The following is a 22495-nucleotide window of genomic DNA, read 5'->3' as shown; positions in this document are numbered from 1 at the left end:
ATCATATTATCATGTCTCTGTCAGATCAATTCAGCCACTTCAGGCCTTTAAACTTAATTCTGGAGCTTACAGACACCCACAGCTTTCATGTTCTTCAAGTAAATAGCTATGTCAATAGTGGGATAAAGTTGGAGTACAGTCATTCAGTGGGTATCACAAAAGTCAGTCAAGACATTTGTCTGATTACACTACAGGATTTTGATCATGGTCAGTCCTGCAGGTCAATTGCAGTCCGTGGATTACAGGTAGGCCAGTAAGGTGCTGTTGAACATTAGTCCAGGGACTGTGCCCATTTTACCTGCAATGAAACAAAGGAAGGGATTGAGTGTGTTGGAAACGGATACAAGATCAACCTGTGTAGCTGGAAGAGCAAGAAATGTGCCCAGTGAATAGGAAGTGCAGAGGTCATGAAAGATTAGTCTTTTAGCAGAATGAGCAGGGTGTGAATCTTTGAGTGGACAAGATGTATGCAATACTGTGGGTCACACTCCATCAAGTCTATGGTGATGTTAGACTGAGTGATAGCTCTGTGAGCATGAGGTAGCTGATAGAAGATAGTAGCACTCTTGTGAGTGCAGAAGACCACTGACACTGCTGCAGCACTTCTCTCATCCCTTTTCCCTCAGATATCCGAGCTGGGTGGGTCTGTTGATGTGGTCCCCTTTATCAGTTAGCAGGACAAAAGGACTGCTCTCCTCTCTCATGTTCCATACACCAGTACTTCCAAGTCCCTGCCCTGAAAGCAGGGAGCTAGCTTACCTTTCCCTGTGATATTTGAGTGTTGAGCACACAATTTGAGAAGTAGTTCCTGGTTTACAGCTTCCGAAGTGGTGTGCAGTTGGATTTTAAAGATCATGCTGGAGGCTTCTAAGTCTGAAGTCACAGCAGTGGCAAGTACTTCAGCACATTTGGCTTTGTGATTTCCGAAGAAATGTGTTTAGTAGCTTGTTTGCAGAAGTAATGATGTGAAAATTGGATGATTGTATTAGAAAATTTGCCCAGGCCATGCTGGACTGGATGCCACGAAACTCACTCTCTGCTAACCTCAAAGGGAAAATTCAGCAAATAGATTTTATTGAACATCATGAGTAGTGTGCCACCACTCAAACAACAGACTGAAGTGTAAATTAGAACGTTGATGTGTTTAATGAAAAATAATAAAACTAACACATACATAGCATGCTAAACCTTGACATAAATAGCTACAGGATAATTATGAACACTGCACTGCACATTACTTACTGTTGTGCCAAAAGCTGTGCTGCATCTATGTGTTAATGCAGTGATATATCATTTAATCCATGGTGAATAACAACTCCTTTGAAAATCTGAACTACATTTTTACACTAAACCGCTATCATTTAATAGTGATGTACTCTTGCAAATCCTATTTTCATTGTTCTGGATTCTTATTCTATTGAAAGGAACATTTTAAATTCCTAAACAAAAATGAAACATGAAATGAACACTAGAGTTACTTCATTGTCATATCAGTTGCATTAATGTTATTTTGTCCTATGAAACAGTTAACCTTTCAATTATTATCACATTTTAAAGTAATTTCAAAGTTAAGGAGCTATGTCTAATAAACACAACTTATCCACAAGTAACAGAATGGAAATTTAATGAAATGCTCATCCTAAATTACCAGAAGCAGAATTTTAGAAAAACAAAATCCAGTACAGACTAAGTCGTCAACCATGTTTCGCATCTAACTGTATGGTACAATAATATAATTATGTCTTGGACCTTTGGTGAGCAATATCCATTTCCTTAGCAACATTAAATTATTAAATAAACTTAATTTCCATGTTATTATACAGAAAGTACATCTTAGGATAGCATGATGCTTGGAGTAATGATTATAAAGAACATTCCTGGCAATGCTAGGAACAGGTGAGGTTAATCAATTTTTTTCCCAGGAAAACAACAGAATAGGAATAAAAATATTTAACAGATTCTTCCAATAGTGTGTAGACATCATATTACTAAAATGTTTACCATTGCTAATCACTGCACTTTACTATTTTAATACTGAACTCATTTAATGTACTTAGTTTAAAACGTGGCATAAAAACAAACAACTGAATCATATCCTCCTACTTACAATCTGAGTTCATCTTCTGAGATAAACTGTAAATTCTCACAAACTATTGACTAGTCTACAATTAATACAGAATCCATCATTAGACAGCAGGGAAAGAAACAGAGATGAAGTTCCAAACATGATTTGTCCATAATTTACAGTATAATTAAACAAATTTAACATAGAGGTCATAATTTCATGAAGTTGAATGGCTTTAAATAGAATAAATTTTTGGCAAAATATCACATAACAGTTACTCTTTCTGGAGATGCTTGAAGAAGTATTGTTGAAGTATCATTTGTGAGTTGGCTCTTTTCCCAACCCTTACGTATTTTCCTCAGTCTTCTATTGATACATGGAAACAACAAAATAAGTTTCCCAATGATGACTGTGAAAGGCAGAATAAGAGCTAGTATAAAGTTTGGCGGTGTGTAAAATCTGTAGTACTGCTCCTCAAAGGCTCGTTTCCATCCATAAATCAGAACATGGAAGGTGCTGATAAGAAGGGCCACATAACCAAGTGTAGACTTCAGGAGAAAAGAACAGATAATATTTTCTTAGTAAGATCTGTTTTCACTATTTTTTCACTATTCATTTTACGAAATGGTGCTCACAATGTTTCTCTAAATGGTAATTTTTATGTGAATCATATGCAATGAGGCATGAATATAAATACTAAATTCTAGATCATGTGCTCTTCTTTCTAAACATGACCATTGTTTCTTTAAATGGAAATAATATAAGAATCCAGCCTTTACAGGGATTAAAGAACTATGGGAGGAAAATAATAGCTTTGTCTATGATGCATTATTAATTGGATTCCATCTTGCTGATCTTCCAAACATAGATAGAATTAAAACTAAGGGCAATTTGATAAAATAAAGTATTTTTGGTGGTGTCAAAGATGGTCTTGCTGGTGTTAATGTCACACAAAGGTTTAGGATGGTGCAATAATATATTTCCAGCTGCTAAATCATGGAAGAACATTTAATGCAATTATGTAGGTGTTAAGCAGATAAAGGTACACCCTTCTCATAAGTGATGGACAATCTGCTTCCAAAAGTAGGGAATATCCTGTGCTGAAGATTAAACAAACTCAAAAATTGTACTGATGGAAGATGTACATTTGTCCCATGATATCAGATTAATACCCTATTTATACCTGGTGTTTAAAATCATCTGGGTCAGATTCTATTAGATTGAGAAAATAATCATACATTTCTGAATTACAATTTCAATGTAATCCATATATTACAATTGATTGTGGATTTGTTCTAGGAAGGCTGGAGCTAGTGAGACCAACAATTGATTGACTATTGTAAGATGCAGTGCAGGTTTTAAATGTTTATACTTTGAACATTGTGTTTAAATGAATTTAGGGAAAAAATAAATGACAGTAACTGAACCTAAGAATACTACAGTGGTGGCAGAAATTTCCTGTCTTGGAACTTCTTCAGCTTCAGTGTACAAAATTGCGAGGTTGTAATAAATTCTCATAATTTTACAGTAGTAACGCTGGTTAGATGTATGATTGCTGTAACATTATGCTACGTGTATACAGGTGAGAATAAATTCTAAAAAAAAATTTTGCTCTGCCATTTCACTTTTTTCCCTATTATTCTCTTCACCCATTATACAAACAATCATTTTTCTTGTCCTCTCTTGCTACTGAAGGTAGGCAGAGGCAGCAACAGAAATCATGGGTCCCAGTGCTGTTCCTTGCCTAAGCTCCCAACCACATGATCTGAGCACACCAAGCCTCCTAGATCCCTGGTTATTGGGGTCTGATATATCCGCTATCCCAGGCTTTCGGGAGAAGAAGTGTTTTCAACTTTGTTAGTCTATTTATCTATAAACAAGATATCTCCAAATTACAGAATTCAATAAAACCTAGTACACAGATACAGCATGGCTTAAAGAATAACTGATTATTTTTTGGCATTGTTAAAGTTGCTGATTCAAATCTGGAATTCTTTAAAGGATCTATTAACATTGACTTATTTGAAGAATGTTATGTGTTATTCTATATAGAATGTTGTTATTGGGGTTTTAGAAAGTTGCAGGTTGTTTTAGCTGCTGTGATAACATTTGCCACGCAGAGAACAGTCTCAAGGAAGAGATACACAATTGTTATAACATTGTGTTAAAACTTTATGGCAGGGATATCACTCTATTGCGTGCCCTCTTCAAATATTTTTTCCTAATTCACCATTTAACTTTAATTTCATCTATTATTTCATTTAATTTATTTTATTTTAAAGAAAAACACTTTCCTCACCTTTCATTAACCAACAGTCAAGTCTGGAAGTAAGATCACTATCTATCTCAAGGCTACACATATCATAGATCCTAGACTGTTACAGTGTAGATGCCAGCCAGGTAGACTTATTTAAACTGACAGCAGAGAAAGACACCGTTCATCCCATCATGCTCATGTTAGCTTTGTGAACAGCTATTCAAAATGGACTACATCCCAACTTCTTCCCCATAATCTTATAACATAGTCATCTTTAACTGTCTTTTGTATGTTCTTAGGAATATGATTCCACAACCCTTTCAAGCAACATGATGGAGTCCTTAACCTTCCAAATAAATTTACCCTGAATGTTCCTCTCATTCTTCAGCTAATTCTTTAAATTTATGACCTTTTCTTCCTATTGCATTTCAGCAGACGTATTAGAATGGAACATGAATAAGGAAAATACATCTAACAACACAGTTTCCACATTTACTCCCTGAGTAATACTGAATAGCAGGACATCCAGATATTCCCTGGCATTCAGAGTGATTGGCCAGATTTTCAAACTGGTAGAAGGAAAAGATGCATTTTAAAAACGTTTTTGAGACCATTTGGATTTGAATTTCCATACTGTATAGAAAACAAACACTTCCTGGCAATTCAAATAGTGTGAGATCTCCCAAAAGGGCACAGAAGCTCAACCAACAGAGAAACTGAAAGCATACAATTCCAGTGAAGTGAGAGGTTTTCTGGGAGTCATGAACTATTGTACGAGGAATATTCCAAACTTTTCTCCCCGCGTGATCCCATGAGGAAATTGAGTAGATCTGATACAAGTTCAGATTTGGTGAAGGATGGAAAGCTGCCGTGAAACCTTTGAAAGATCCACAAGAAATGTTCAAACCCTGTGGTGCTATTATCCAAATGCAAGTCAGAGCAGTCATAGAAGATACCTGTCCAATCAGATTAGGAGCAGTGTTAGTGTAAATGCAAGATGAGGGCCTGAGAGTTATTGCTGTGAGAGCAGGTCTCTGACAGGTGTAAAGAGGAGAGATTCTCAATTAGAGAAAGAGTCACCAGAATTTGTGGCATGTGAAAGATTCCATGTAGACTTCTTCATTATTGTATTTGAATTAGAGACAGACCACAAGTCATTAAGAATAATTCACTCTCCCAGATCCAAACCTTGTGCCAGAATTGAAAGATGGTGTTTGGAGACTCTGGGAGTACAAGTACAAAGTGGCTCATATTGCTGGAAAGATGGACATCTCTGACCCGCTGTCCCCACAACAGAGGGAGGGTCAAACACACAGATCTTCCCTGGAGAAGGAAACTGAATCATTGGTCTGGTTTGTGGCAGTTCATGCTGCACCCAAAACAATGACAATGAGAAAGATTGACAGAGAGTCAGACAAAGATCCAGAATCGGATGCCATCAGACAGGGAATCAGAGCTAGAAACCTGGAAAATTGCCCCTTCAAGGTGGACATTGGTGTACAAGATGAACGGTGCACGACTGAGAAATGTGTTCTCAGAGGCAACAGACTTGGACAGACACAAAGGCTTCGGTCTAGGCTGCAGGTAGAAGCACATGAGGATCGCTTGGGGCTGGTTGGTGCTCAGCAAAACTTATGTAGCAGAATCTGGTGGCCAGGGATGGAGAGCGACGTGGAGCAGTTTGTGGAAGCATGTTGTGGATGTCACCCTGCCAGCATCCCCAGTGCATCAGAACCAGTCCTCAGCACACTGTTACCAGCTGGACAAAAGAAGGAGATTTCACAGTTGCCCTCTGGAGATTAATGGCAGATTTTGAAGGGAAGAGTGACAGAACCTGAAGACAGACAACTATTGATACTATCAGTATACATGGAGAGTTTGATGATCAGCCATTTAGTGAGATCAATGTTGATGGAGCAGAAGGTGGGTCTCATGTACATGGTGAGATTTGAGGAAGAATGAGAGGAGATCAGAGGGAAACTGAGGGCTTGGGCAAATGGAAATGTTAGGGGCAATCTGGCCAATGTTCAGGCGGAAGGGAGGGAAGCAGCACAGACTTTTCTCCTTCAACAGAAGTTCAAGATCTTTTCTTTCCATGTCCTAACAGAATTTTGTCATGCTTTGGCCGGCAAACTATTTAATTTAACTTAATTTGTCTTTATTTTTGTGCATAATTATCCCTGATAATAGAACAATAAACAGTTGAATCCCTTGATCTGGTTTTGAACATAAATCCTAATTAAATTTATTGCTAAAGATTATTATTATTATGGTTACTTAAATGATTTGGATGTGGACATAGGAGGTATGGTTAGTAAGTTTGCAGATGACACCAAAATTAGTGGTTTAGTGAACAGTGAAGAAGGTCACCTCAGAATACAATGGAACGTTGATCAGATGAGACAATGGACTGAGGAATGGCAGATGGGGTTTAATTTAGATCAATGTGAGGTGCTACATTTTGGAAAGGCAAATCAGAGCAGGACTTATACATTTAATGGTAAGTTCCTGGGGGGTGTTGCTGAACAAAGAGACCTTGGAGTGTAGGTTCATAGTTCCGTGAAAGTGGAGTTGCAGGTAGATAGGATAGTGAAGAAGACATTTGGTATACTTGCCTTTATTGGTCATTACATTGAGATAGGAGTTGGGAGGTGATGTTACAGCTGTACAGGACGTTGGTTAGGTTGCTTTTGGAACACTGCATGCAATTCTGGTCTCCCTGTTATAAGAAGGATGTTGTGAAACTTGAAAGGGTTCAGAAAAGGTTTACAAGGATGTTGCCAGGGTTGGAAGGTTCAGCTATAGCGAGAATCTGAACAGGCTGGGGCAATTTTCCCTGGAGTGTCGGAGGCTGAGGGGTGACCTCATAGACGTTTATAAAATCATGAGGGGCATGGAGAGGTAAATAGACAAAATCCTTTCCCTGGGATGGGGAAGTCCAAAACTAGAGGGCATACGTCTAAGGTGAGAGGGGCAAGATTTAAAAGGGACCTAAGGTGCAACATTTTCACACAGAGGATGGCATAATAATGGAATGAACTGCCAGAGGAAGTCTGGAGGCTGGTACAAATACAATATTTAAAAGGCATCTGAATGGGTATATGAATAGGAACAATTTAGAGGGATATTGGCCAAATGCTGGCAAATGGGACTAGATTTATTTAGGATAACTGTTTGGCATGGATGAGTTGGACTGAAGCGTCTGTTTCTGTGCTGTACATCTGTATGCTGTATGCTTCAAACTGATCCCAGAGTCAATTCCAAGAGGAATTTGTGAGCTTTGCTGTCCCAAGTTATCTCCAAGAGTTTCAGTGCCAAAAAATTTAAAATTTAAAAATTGAATGATCTTAAAAGAAGCTTTCAGTTTTTAATTAGTGATTTTTAAAAATTCTCAATAATGTACCAATTTCTCCATGGTAAATTCCAGGACTTAAGGACAAGTGCATAAAACACCAACCCACAACTGGACTAAATAAAATCCTCGGGACTCTAGAAATCTAGAACAACAGCATCAAACACTGGAAACACTCAGCAAGTCAGTAAAAGAACCTCTGGGGAGAAGCAACAAATCACTTTTTCAGGCAGTGACCATCAGGACTGTAAATAAGCAGCTTATAAGAGGGAAAGCATAAACATAGAAAGCAAGAGAAAGGCTATAAAGTGATACTTTAAAGAAGAAAAATGGTTAAAGGCAAAATATAATATTGCAAGTTGGAAGGAGGCATGATTAGAAAAAAAACGACATGTTTGAGAGCCAGAAAATGTCTGAATATTTAAAACTAAGCTGAAGAAGGACGCATGCATACCTGACAAAGTGGAGCATACCTGACATTTGCCTCTGATTCATTTAAAGCGTATTAAACAAAGTTGTGGAATTTAATCCTTGAAACATTGAGAAAAATGTCACATAAGATTTATTCAGTCATTGTAAACATGATAATCTTCCCAAAGTGAAATTGAAATCATCCTGATAATGATTTTTAAACACAAGGAGCTCACTCTACAAAAATGCCTTCTGCATATACTATAGGACTAACAGCTCAGTGACTTTAAGTGTCCCCATTGACATGACCTCAGGATAACCATTTCCAAACCTTGGAACTTTCTTTGGAAATCTGTTGCAGCTGGAGACGGTCAGTACATTGTGTTCTTTCAAAATGTACGTCAGTTTTATTATAGATGACTTACTAATGAAACAAAGAACAATTAATGTTAATGAGTAAATAGCCTCATACCAATATCATTGTTCCATTTTATAATAGTTTAGTTTTAACTTTCTGAAACTGTTGGACGATGACAATGTCTCCGAATGTAGCATAAATTAAGAGACAGAACATCAGCAGCTTGAGTTCATTTAGGCATCTGACTTCAGAATATGGATCAGTGAATGTCAACTATTCTGTAATCTATCTCAGCAATTTCTCTCAGTTTTATGTACCTGTGTATAAAGGAACTCTGTTTTCAATTATATTTTGGAAAATCGCAGCAACACCTGTTCTCAAATAGAGAGATACATCAAATCGGAGTTGCATGCTCTAATTAGAAGATATTTTGATCATTTTCAGAACCAAAAAATTGAATCAGTGCTGGATGGTAACATTATAAGCCAACAGAAGTAGAAGGCTGAGAGTTAAGATGTAAGGGTTGAATTCTGTTACTGCCATTACTAACACAAAGAGGAACTTTAAACTATTCTTCTTATGCATTTGAATGGGAGCCAGACAGTGAGCTGTCATTTTCTGACAGCAACTGCTGTTGGTGCTGCCTATAAATAATAGCGAGTAATATGTTACGACCCACTAGGTTAGCACATCGTAAACTGAGCCCTGCTGTTCCCAGATTTATATCAAATGTTAGAAGATATTTTCTAAACTATACAGAGTGCCCCAATTTACCTGACTTTCAGACTACAGGAACATAGGAAAAAAGTAGGCCATTCATCCCCTTGAGCCTGTTCTGCCATTCAATGAGATCATGGCTGATCTGTGGCCTAAATTCATATACTTGCCTTTGGTCCATATCCCTTAATACCTTCGCTTAACAAAAATATATCTATCTCAAACTTAAAATTAACAACTGACCAAGGTTGATAGAAGCCATGGACCAGGTTTACATACTGAAGAAAAATTATTAATTATTTGAAGTAATTAGGTAAACAGATATAAATCATTGGTATATAAAACTACTAACTAAAACTCTAATCCCCTTATAAATTCCCCCTTAACATACACACACACACTAAGGGAAAACAGATAATTGGCAGAGGGAGAAAAGACTGCAAGGTCAGTTCAGTGGTTTTTGCTTCTAATTCAAATGTTAAGATGATCTTTCTTCAGCTGGCCAGACCCTTGGTGTTCAGTTTTCTTTCTCTGGAAGCTTCCACTGATTTGTAAGAAGTAGAAAATGACTGATTCACTTGGAAAATGTCTCAGATTTATCAATTCAATACATCTCACAGCAACAGCTGCAAGAAAGGTAACTGGTTTTCTTCATGTTTAAACTGAGCTTTTACAACAGAGAAAAGGTAGGTTCTCCTGGGGAGAACAACCACATACATTTCTGTGTCTTTGTTTCTCGAAAGTGTTTCCAGTTCCAACCTGCTCAGTTAGCTGAGAACCAATCGGCTACACTGATAAACAACTCCTTGGCTCCTAATCGTTTGTACATAGCAGGGGCCCAAAGTCACACAACAAGAGTTCATAACAGATATCAAATTCCATGCTGTGAAAATATGTAACCATTGAGATAAATCCCAGTTTTAAAAACAATTCTTTCTCACTGCAGTCCACAGTTTTTAAAGACACAAAAAATACACTGTCCTTACACTATGCCACTGGCAAAGTTTGGACCAATGATTTCAAATGTCGCAGTATGTAAAATAATGTAACCCTGCAACTGCTGCTGCTGAGTGGAAGCTATTCCAAATGAATAACTAGTCAACATTTTTTCTTAAAGTGCCAACTTTCCTTTTATAAGAAATGATTAATCATATGAAGGCATGTATGTGTTTAAAACATTTTATTTAAAATGAGTTCTTTCACAGGAAATGAGTATCGTTGGCTAGGCCAGCTTTCATTGCCCTTCATTAATTGCCCTTGAGATGGTGTTGAACTGCTTTCTTGAATTGGTAGGACATGCATAACATAAAGTTTATTTTCTACAAGTATTCACTCTCAAGGATTCATTGTACCTCAGAGTAGGGAAATGTTGTAAGAACTCATCTAATTCAATAATGTCCTTTAGAGAAAGAAATCTGCAAACCATATCTTTTGTCACCCATTTGTAACTCAGGATCCACAGCAATGTGGTTAACTCTTAAATTTGCCCTGAAATTGCCTAACAAACCACTCAGATATAGCCAACCGCTACAGAAAAGTCAATAAGGAATGAAACCAGGCATATTACCTAGTATCAACTTGGCACTGGAAATGAGAGATGACACCCCCAGGACTATTGACCCTGAACATCTCTCTCTACAAATGCTGACAGACCTGCAATTCTGGATCTTTGTCTGACTCTCCAGCACCTTCCGTTTTTAGTTCAGATCTCCAGCACGTGCAGTGCATTGCTTGCTTTTCTGTGTTTTATTCATTGCCATTTTTCTTCCAGGCAAGCATATTTTGGAGATGCTCTGCTCTTCTCTCAAAGAGGATTTATATTTTAATCTTTCAGCTTGTTCACCTTCATTGCTTTCTATTCCACTCTCTGGTGTTTTATAAATTCCTGCTTTCATAGCCTCATCTCCTTTCTCAGTGACTGTCTCTGGCTCTGACTTAACCAGTGTGTATTCCAACTAATATTCCATCCTTCATGTTTCAAATCAACCCAGGACCATAGCTATCTCCAAAAATTAAAATACTCTTCAGACAGTTGCTCACACCCTGTCTTGAGGTCCACACTTAGTGCCATGCATCACCACATGAACACTGTTTACCTCTCTCTCCATCAGCACCACCTCACGTTTTCTCAAAGCTGTCCTGCTCCCTTGTCCATTTCATTCTTTATTTAATTTAATGCCTTAATGAATAACATTTTCTTTTCCTTTCATGTTTTAAGGAGTACAAGCTCCAACAACTCACAGATACCGACGCCCTCTCGATTCTTTCTGTCCTTCTCTCTGACTCCATTTCTTCTTCTAACCCCATAACTCGTTGTGTATTCAACATACCGTCTGACCTTCCTCTCTCTGATGCTGAATGATCTGTCCTCAGCAAAGAACTGTTTTATCCCCTTCCAACTCCTCCTAAATGAACTTTATTTGAATTCTTTATCCATCACCATGGGGTCTACTTTGGAAAGGAGCCCTCTCCTTAGTTCATGGACTCTTTCACCCATCACTCCCCCTCCACCTGGACCCAACACTCCCTGGTTTCTTACCTGCATTTGTTCGCTTCATCGAGAACTATCACTGTGACATAAACTGCCTTAATTTCTCAGCTCCCCTTTTCCACTCTAAACTGTTTCCATCTGAACTTGCTGAACTTGGTTCCCTCAAGTCTAATTTTCAGTGTGGAGCTGTTCTTATTTGGTGTGCACAGGCTGAGCGCCAACTCTCAGACACTTCCTCCTATCTCCTCCTGTACAATGAACTCACTTGTAAACATCAAGCTGTTGGTTCCAGGACTATAAATGACCTCATCTCCTCTCATAAACTCCCCTCTACAGCTTCTGACCTCATAGGCCCTCAAACCTACACAGCCTGCTTCTGCCACCTTTTCAAAATCCACCAACAGGACTGAACCAGCAGATCCATCAATTTTAGCCTATTCCTGTGCCATTGGACTTATTTCTTCATATCTTGCTTCTATTTATTTCCTCTTGTTCCCTTAGTTACCACTTACATTTATGATTCTTCTGATCACTTTACATTGGTTCCATGACTTCTAGTTTCATGGCCCTAGCCCTTCGCCTATATTTTCATCCCTCATCAAGGGATGAAAAGGGAAGACTCCGCTTCTTCCCTAAACGTTTCATGCAGCATTTTCCTTGACAGCCATTAATATCCCTGTGCCAAAAATGGCTTACTTGTCTGGCTGTGTGAGTGCACAAAATCTGTTATATTGTTCTTCAGAAACCTACGTCTGCTCAGGCAGCTGCATTCAGACAGATAACTCATGGGAACCTACACGCATAGACTAAGGCCGATGTTAGAATAAGTGTAATGTATGTTTCTGTACCCATTTAACATTCAAAGGGACACAAGATATGCAATCGTGGATAGAAAATACACTGTAATTTTAAAGATTTTTTTAAAAATTACCTTAATTTATTCTGTCCAAAAAGACCATGACCTAGGCAGTGCAATAACTTGTTAAGAAATCCTAGAAAGATCTGCCAGAACAGGTTACTCACGCAGCATTTGTTTACAGGTATTTAGCCTATTGGATGTATTTACAGCATCTATAATAACACCATAAGAAATAGGAACAGGAGTATGCCATTCGGTCCCTTGAGACTGCTCTGTTATTCAATAAGGTCACTGCTGATCTGACATTCCCTACATCCATTTTCCTGCCCATTCCCTGTAACTCTTGATTGCTCTACTGATCAAGAATCTATCTTTCTCAGCCTTAAATATGCAAAAGGATTCTTCCCCCACAGCTCTGTGTTGATAATACAGATAAAAATAGAACTAATAAGTTAATCTATTCCTTACCACTCATTTTATGTAGCCATAATATTTTGCTTAGGAACTGTAATGCGATGATATTGAACATAAAGCATGAAGATGAAGCAATTTATCTTAATGAAAATGAAAAGTATCTGACAAATACTTTCAATGATTTTGTTTAAAATGTACAGGAAAGGATGAGCAGTGCCTTCTGTAAAGGCTTAAATCTGAAGTGCATATTCAGATGCAGTGAGCAAATATCTTCCTGTATTGCAGGTTTATTAGTGACAGACATTTAATCAGGCAGGAAGTAAGCAAGTGGGTACCCAGCCCCCTTCCTGTCTCCATCCTGATTCGGTCCAGGGTAGACCTTGAGACAGCCTTTCCACTCTGAAGCCTATTGAGGCCCTCAATTGGGCAATTAGTACTGGCATGTTAAGTACTTGAGCAGCACATGATATTGGACCCTCTTTAAAAGAGATGACCAAAGGCTCTCAGCCAGTGGCTCACATCCTCATTGTGTCCAGAAGATTCTGCCAAGTAACTGCCAAATTACCTCAGAAGTTCAATAGCTTTAATTTTGAATGGTAAATGGATGAAGTTCATTTCATTCATCTTGCCTCAACCAACCAGACATCTCAATATCCATTCTTAAATTATTCTAACGTTTCTTTCTCCACTACATTATCTTTATAATTTTTATTCTTTGCCAAATTTTCAGCCCTAAAGTTATCTTTTAGATGTTTGAATCTCTGTCCCATCTTGCAATTTTAAATCATGTTCATGTTAATGTTTGTATTTCTCTAACAATCTTCTTAAGCCCTGTGTGAACACTTTTCTGATGCAAGTTTACTGCTGAAAAGTACACATTTCTTTACTCTTTCCTGATAATTCAGTTCCCAGATACCGATGATCAATCTCCTTGTCTGCGCTGGAAATGTTCTGATGAGTGCAAGACAAAATGCAGCAAGACTTGGACAACATTCAGGCTTGGGCTGAAAAGTAGTAACTAACAATCATGTCACAACAATGTCAGATAATGATCATCTTCAATAAGAGATGCCTCTTGACATTCAAAGGTGTTACCATCATTGATTCCCCTACTATCAACATCCTAGGGGTTACCATTGATCAGAAATTGAATTAGACTGGCTGTATTAATATAGTGGTTAGAAGAGCAGGTCAGAGGCTATGAATACTGCATCGAGTAACTCACCTCGTGACTCGCCAAAGCCTATCCACTATCTACAAGGCACAAATCAGAAGTGTATGGAGTACACCACAGTTGACTAGATGAGTGCAGCTCCAACAACACTCAAGAACCTTGACAACATGCTGGAAAAGCCCTGCTTGATTTGTACCACATACATAAACACCTACTCCGTCTACCACTGATGTCCTGTGGCAGTAGTGTGTACCATTTTCAATATGCACTGCAGAAATTCACTAAAAATCCTGGGACAGCACCTTCCAAACCCACAACCACTTCCATCTGGAAGGACAAGGGCAGCAGATATGTGGGAACACCATCAACTGCAAGTTTCCCTCCAAGCTATTCACCATCCTGACTTGGATAGTTCTTCTCTGTCGCTGAGTCAAAACTCTGGAATTCCATCCCTAAGAGCATTGTGGGTCAACCTACAGCATGTGGACTACAGTGGTTCAAGAAGACAGCTCACCACCACCTTCTCAAGAGCAACTAGGGATAAATAAATGCTGGCCTAGCCAGTGACATTCACATTTCATGTGTGAATAATTTTTTTTGTCAAAATGAGCCTTTTTATCAGCAATACTTATTTGGAATACTTACCATTTTGCACTTATCCTTAGTTTCAAGTCATATGTACTGCAGAAAGTTTTCACCTCTTCTTTAAATAGAATCTAATCACGCAGAAATAGGCCATACAGTCCAGGTTGTCTGTGTCAGTATTATGCTCCGGTTGAGTTTTCTCCCACTTTACAAACTATTCTCCATACATTCCCTATGCCCTTCTCCTTCATATATCAAGCCGCCTCAAATGTAGCAATGCTAGTTGTTTCAATCAATCCAGATAGTAAGAATTAGGGGAGGCCAATTGCCTAGTGGTATTCTTGCTAGACTATTAATCCAGTGACACAGGTAGTGTCCTGCAATCTCACAACAACAAATTTGAATTCACTAAAAATTTGGAATGAAGAGTCTAATGATGACCATGAAACCATTGTTAATTGTCAGGAAAACCCATCTGGTTCATTAATGTCTTTAGATAAGGAAGCTGGCATCCTTGCTTGGTCTCTACATGTGACTCCAGGCCTACAGCAATGTAGTTAACTCTGGGCAATTAGGGAGGGCAATAAATGCTGGCCTAGCCGGCAACACCCTCACCCTGTGAATGAATAAAAAAATCTTTTCATCCCCCCACTTGTGTTGTCCTAAAAATGGGACAAATGCTGTTTCTTCTAATATCTTTTTCTTCTAATATGCATTTTCTTGTAAAAGTCTCAGAAAGTCCATTTATATCCCCTGTAGAATCTATACAGACGTTTTGACTTGAGTTTTAGCATGTGAATGAATTCAGAAGGGGGGACCTGGTTCTTAGCTGTTCATGCTTGCCTCTAAAGGCAGCTGCCCGTATAAATCAGCAGGTGTATCCACTAAGCGTAGGAATTTGGTGAGGTACTTGTCAGAAACTAGAAGCGTGCAGTTTAGACCTTCTGAAAGCAGATCTGAACCTGGTACATTCATTTGGATAACCAGGATACCTTCTCACAGAGGGAAGGCACTCTTTTGGATATGGTTCCAGGTTACTTTAGGAAATGCCAAATGCTCCTTGAGAGAGATAAAGCTCCATTTGGAGAAGTCAGATGCACTTGGGGACTGTTAGACATGGAAAGAAATGTGTGTAAGAAGTGCATAAACTCACTTAAACTGTGAAAGTTTTCATAAAACCATGAAGATATCAAAAATCTCTCTATAACTCATTTGAACTTTCAAGGTTTTCAAGGAATTTAGTTTTTCTCTACCTAATTAAAACAAAAGTACAGTTTTGCTACCTGTCACTATGCTCACATATGCCTAAGGGCTATTATTATTCGATTTGCATTGCAACCTAACATTATCACAGTGTGGTGCCTGTTAAATGAACACTTCAATTGTCAACTGAAATTGGTTATAGAATAGAAATATTTGTTTTCATTATAGAATTAGTACCAAGTGAAGCGTTTGTTCCCATAAGAGATTAACTGAAGGAATTTTGATATATTGAATATATTTTAATCACTTTTAAAATTGTAATTTAGTTTATAATCACAGAACTTTATTTTTTGTCAGCATTTTGTCAGCTGGGTGGCACAGTGGCTCAGTGGTTAGCATTGCTGCCTCACAGTACCAGGGACCTTGGTTCAATTCCACCCTCGGGCAACTGTCTGTGTGGAGTTTGCACATTCTCCCTGTGTCTGCGTGGGTTTCCTCTGGGTGCTCTAGTTTCCTCCTACAGTCCAAAGATGTGCAGGCTAGGTGGACTGGCCATGCTAAATTGCCTGTAGTGTTCAGGGATGCCTAGATTAGGGGGAGTTACAGGGGGATGGGTCTGGGTGGGATGCTCTGAGGGTCAGTGTGGACTTTTTGGGCTGACGGACCTATTTCCATGCTGTAGGGGTTCTATGATGATATTCTATGATAAACATTGTTTCTGGGATCTGCCATGGTCAATAATAGGTCAGCTAGAATGGTAGGGGTCATGGGAAAAGAATGACTTTGCTGTAGATTAGCATGGCTCTATAAAGGAAGATGGGATGAGTGGGACCAATATTTGCATCAGGGGTATGAGTGGTCATGGGGGTAAGTGAAGGAGCATAGGGTAACATGGAGGCAGTGAGGAGTTACGGGGTTAAGGTTAGGATTATGAGGGGTTATGAAGCAACATTCCTTCTAAGCTTCATGGCCATGCAACTTCTCGGAGGTTCTGCGCATGCCAACTGGCAAGGTGTTGCATTAACCTCCCTTGTGTAAGGGACTGTTATACACAGACCTTGGAGGGTCCTCACAGAAGGAAACAACATTACAGGGAACATTGGTATGAGGGGTGATGCTGGGAGCTCTTTTTTTGCTTTAAACATTTTTAAAAAAAGTATCATCAACATGGTGCCTGTGCACCAAGGCTAGCCTTCTGTCTAGCTTGCCTCTGCACCCAGCAGCCTTAGCTGTCATTCTGGTGTTACCCAGCCTAACTCCCAGGGAACTCTGCTACCCTAGAACAAATCAGACCTACCAGACCACTTTTTCTCTGGTTTTGGGGTGTCCGGACTCTCTACTCCTAAATCAGAAGTGAAAATAGGCCTCGCTGGTTGAACTGGAAAGTCTGATGCAAGTAGCCAAGTTCAGAAAGGGTTACAGAATGTCACTTCCAACTCAGAAATAAAAGGACAAATGTTCCCCTGAGTCATGTCTGTACTACTCATGCTCAAGTTACAGCAGGAGTCTGCAAGGAAGACCACGAATTGTTGATTTGGGTTCTGCCTAAAATTAGTTACACATTTTATGTTTACCTGTCTGTTTTGCACCATCAAAAAAACGCAGGAGATAAAAAAAATGCTCATTAGGTTCTAGCTTGCTATTGGAACTCTTACTTACTTGCAACAGAAAAACCCTTCCAACTTACTTGGTACATATTTCCACATAAAGGTTTCTAAAGCAATGGACAATTTGAAACAATGCTTAAAAATAGCAATTAGATTGAATTCAAAAAGTTGCACATCACTAATAAATGAAATGAAAGAGAAACATACATGAATAAAGTTGAACTCCCTCCAATTCAGTGAACTGCTGACTGAAGGGATAGACGTAACTGCTAGCAATGAGAGTAGACCCAGACTCATAATTCCAAAGGAGATATACATTTCCATTCTCCATACCTCCTCTTCATTCCAAGAATTTTCAATGTTGATATGAACCTACGAAATGATCACAATAAATCCCTCACATCAATTCAGACATTTGTTTTCAAACCACCCACTTTAATCAAAGCTTGTAAATTCATAAAACTCTCAACACAGATGTCATAAATTAGTTTCACCAGTGGACATCAGACAATTAATAATTAAATCAGTGCTAAGATCATAAATTATATATTTTTTGTACAAACAGAATAACTTGTATGGCACTATAGGAATAATACTTCAGATGACAAGTAAACAATACACAGCACCTGGATTATTGTGTTTTTCTATTTCACTGAACTTTAAAGTATGTTAATACATGACAACTACAGATAGTTCTGAAGAACGTGATGAAATATTGCATAAGCACAAGATGTAATTGGAACAGAAAACATTTGATTTCAAATTATATGTTACTATAAATTGTTATATGAATTGCTATACTAACTGTATTCTGGGCAAAACAATGGCTTGTCACATGGATTGCAAAATTCAATTCCATATCGCTCATATTTCTAGCACCATGGGCGAGTTTGTGTATGAAATGGCAACCACACCGCATTTTTATTGTGGCACATTGGCATGGGCATTAAGAATTTATGGTATAAATATGCAGAGTCAGCAGATGATTACATCAGTGAGCATATAATACTAAATTAATGTCAGCTGTGCCATTTACAACCACAATGCTCCAGCTAATGCTGTTTCACATCCATATGTCACTGATCAGCCGTTCAGCAGCAGAAGGGCTCACAGCAAACTGCACCCTTATTTAAAGATATATTTAAAGGGATTATCAACTGGGTTAGTTGCCGGTTGATTTTTTCAAGCTGCTGCTGTGATTTATCTGCAGCTAATTTAGGTAAAGTCAACAAGCCAATGTATTGCATGCGATGAGGGCTTACCTGTTACTCGAGTAGTTCAGAGTTTTCAGATTCCTTAGACTGCAGCATAACATTGAGATTAAGTAGAAGCAAGACAAATTGTTTAAACAGGGTGGAGGAGAGGAGGCCAATGTCTTCAGGAAGCAGTTCTCAACATCAATCTCAGCAATGAGTAGCATATGCAATGTCTTCACTTTACAAAGGGATGCTCACTTAAATCTGCTACTTGGTATGAGATGATGGATGGCATTTCAGGATGTTCCAAGGCTGAAACAGGCAACATTTCTAATATTTCTGCCTACAGCCCTTTGAGGGAGGTCGTTGACAAGCTGTAAAGGGTATACATTACACATTCTCTAGCCAGAGTCAGAGAAGATGCAGTGTGCAAGTGGTTTTGCCAGGTTAGTAGGATTGGCCTTGGTACAGCATTATGGTTGTGGGTAAGGCACTGATACAAATATAAGCTAAATAAGATTTTTATGTGTCTGACTGTTTCTTTTAATTTCTTAAGTTTGCTTCATAAAAGGCCTGGTAACATGCCTGTTAAGGATGAAAAAAAATCCTCTTTGCTTGCTGGAAAGAAGATGTAATGTATTTGTACTTCAAGGCAACGGCAACAAAATCTGTGTTCACAGTGACTGGAAAGCTGCTCTCTGATGTCCCAGGAAGGTGTTGAGAATGTGGGTTGGAAATAGCTTTAAATCTCCATTTGTTTCTGAGATAAAGAATAATTGGGCTCTCAGGGATAGCTAATTAGCAATACAAGGTTCCTATGATTTGCATTGCCATGGAAATGGATTTTGAAAGTGGTAGTGTTTCTAAGATATTCCTGAAACTCTCAGACATAGACAGTCAGAAATTAGGTGAAGAAACAAACTAGAGGCTGAAAGTCTCAACAATATATCCTACAGAATGAAGATGGGGGCTTACAGTCAGACAAAAAAACATTTGTGTTAAGTTGCTACGAGGCTGGAGGTATCACCTGGCTTGCACTCAAGGAAGAATCACAAAGAAAAACCCTCATCATGAAAGATAGTTCTGAGGTTAAAAGTCACTAAGCTGTGAAAGGAAAGGAACAGAAGTAAGCTCTGGTAAATACAAATCACTTTAAGCTGGGTCCAGGAAAATCCAACGACTGCCTAAAGAATACAGTAATACCTGAGAATTGTGTTTTATCAGTATTGCAGTAAAAGTGAAGGGGAAATTGGAAATTTCTGTTCTGTCATTCAAAATACAAGCTGCCCACTAAAATAGGGTTTCATTTTCAGAAGATTACAGTAAAAGTCATTAAACATGAAATCTGAATGTCATCCTTTCAACTGTCAATTAGAAGTTAGAATTAGTTTTTTAAAAGTTATTGGTCTGTAACAGAGATCGTAACAGCATCAAAATGTGGAAATGAATCTCAACCACTAAGGGTTCAATTCCCTGAATGTCCAGTTGGTGTCTGATCAGGCCCAGCACAAGATACAGGTGAATGCCTTGTATCCTCGTGGCAGTCATGAACCTTCATTTTAAACTCGTTTGTGGTGCTACTTTCCAGAAAGTCTCAACTGACTGTAGTGTCAGTGAATCTAATTCTAATTCCACATTCAACAATACTTGCACATTTTGTTTTGTCTGTTACATTCTAGTGTTCTCTAGATTGTTTGTTGTGGATTTTATTTCTATATTTCAATCACTCCAAACCAATGCAACTAAAAAAAATCTATCCAATATTCCATACAAGACAGCCAAATTAGTATACTCTCTTCACACTTGAATTGTGAGTACATTTGTCTGTCCTGATGCTCTTATGCAGTGCTTTCCCAGTGGCTACTGCACTGCTGGTGTTGAAGGCTGCTGATTTTCAGTGAGGGAGACTTCAGGTGGCCTTGCAGGACAACCCAAGGAGCTTTGGTCCTAGAAACCTTGGCTTCAGACTGCAACACCTTGGCATGGGTGGAAGCAGTCTGGCTAGCTAGCAGACAGCTAGACAACAATTAAGGTATTTGGTGGACTGACAGAAGTGGAACAATGAAATCTGTCACCTCTACGGTGCTTCATCTTTTGGTCCAATGAACAACACCACACCCCAGGGTGGTGTCTCAATGATCCTAATTATCTCAGCAGGTCTGGCAGCATTTGTGGAGAGAAAGCAGAGTTAATATTTCAGGTCCAGTGACACTTCTTCAGAGTTCTGAAGAGGATGCTGCCAGATTTGCTGAGTTTCTGCAGCAATTTGTGTTTTGTGCTTGTATCACATCTTTTTTTCATAGGATGTAACAGTTTCTCCACTGTTGATGTCATGATGATGTCTGTATTTATTCACTCTCCTCCTTCTCTCTTCAATAATGGGGTTATATCTGCTAATTTCCAATCAGCAGTAACCTTTCCACAGTCTACAGAATTATGAAAGATAACTATCAACCCATTCACTATCTCTATTGTTAATTCCTTCAACACTGGGATGAAGCTCATCTGGTTCAAACAATTTATCAATGGTCAAATCAGAATTTGTTTCAAATTCTGTGTTGTATGTCTCTATGACTTTATAATTCTAATATCTTTTAGTTCCTAGTTTTGCAAATCCTTTCACTGCCTAGCATTTTTGTTGAATTTTTTGTATTTACTTCGGTGAAGACAGACACAAAGTAACTGTCTCATTTCTCTGCAGTTTCTCTGTTCTCCAGTATAAATTCTCCTGACTCACTTTAATGGTACCATATTTGTCCTTTCACATATAGATAGAAGCTTATACAGTCAACCTTCATGTTTTTTTGCTTTTATTGTCTTTTCCCTATCAGTTTCTTGGTTGTCCTTTTCTGGGTCCTAAACTGCTTCCAATATTCAGGCTCACCATTATTTCTGGCATTCTTATAAGCCATATCCTTTGATCTAATGCAATAATTACCTTCTTTCATTAGTTATGGTCAATTAATATTTCCCTGTGGTTTTTTGTGCCACTGAAAATGTATATTTGTTCTATTTCATATTATTTCTTTAAATATTAACCATTGCCTGTCCACCATCAAATCTTTCATGTATTCCTCAAGCTACCATAACCAACTTGTCTCTCATACCCATAGTTTCCTTTGTTTAGATTTAAGACTTGAGTTTCAGAATGAACATGTCACGTTCAAATTGAGTGCGACATTATATCTTATTATGATCACTATTTCTTGAGATACTCCCTCACAGTGATCTTTTAATTAGCCTTTTCTCATTACATAACATTAACTTCAAAATTACATGATTTCTAAATATCTGCTCAGATTTCTGTTTCAGAAACCCATTTCATACACAATCCATTAATCATCCTCCACAGCCATAGTGCTGACTTGGTCAACTGAATCAATACACAAATTGATGTCACCCATTGTTACTATATTACTCATGCTACATACATCTCTAATTTCCGGATGTATAACATGGCCCACATTAGCACAATGGCTTGAAGGTCTGTAAACACTCCCTAGCAACGTTTGCTTCTCTTTGCTGTTTCTTGCCTCTCCCAAACTTATTCTACAGCTTGATCCTTCAATCTAAAATCCACTCTTTCTAATACATTGATCTCACGTCTTATTACGGATGATACCCCACCTCCTTTACCTCTTTGCTTATCACTTCTAGATGTAGAATATCAAATGGATACAGGTTCAACTGTTCAAATATTCTTAATAAGACAAACTCCTTTAAACCTGCTCTGAACCACTCCAAATGCAATAGTGTCCTTTATTAAATACAGAGACCAAAACTATTTTGGCTTTATACTATTGTAG

The 22495-nt window shown here is 38.4% G+C and overlaps 1 protein-coding gene across 3 annotated transcripts in view; it reads right to left on the bottom strand.

Annotated features, from left to right (window-relative positions):
• Positions 1 to 1127: 1127 nt before the first annotated feature.
• LOC109928494 (metalloreductase STEAP2) overlaps positions 1128 to 22495 on the bottom strand; it is a 32659-nt gene continuing 11291 nt past the window's right edge. For all 3 annotated transcript variants that reach the window (XM_048617679.1, XM_048617687.1, XM_020528445.2), the window contains 2 exons: positions 17701 to 17865; positions 1128 to 2613 (listed from right to left, as the gene is read on the bottom strand). In XM_048617679.1, coding sequence (XP_048473636.1) covers positions 2329 to 2613; positions 17701 to 17865 — 450 coding nt within the window. In that variant the 3' untranslated portion in view covers positions 1128 to 2328. The remainder of the gene's footprint in view (positions 2614 to 17700; positions 17866 to 22495) is intronic.

Source organism: Rhincodon typus, chromosome 2, assembly GCF_021869965.1.
Source record: "Rhincodon typus isolate 14 chromosome 2, sRhiTyp1.1, whole genome shotgun sequence".
In the NCBI taxonomy this organism is placed as follows: domain Eukaryota; kingdom Metazoa; phylum Chordata; class Chondrichthyes; order Orectolobiformes; family Rhincodontidae; genus Rhincodon; species Rhincodon typus.
Note: the sequence above shows the minus strand (reverse complement) of the source record. Positions and strands in the feature narration are given on the sequence as shown.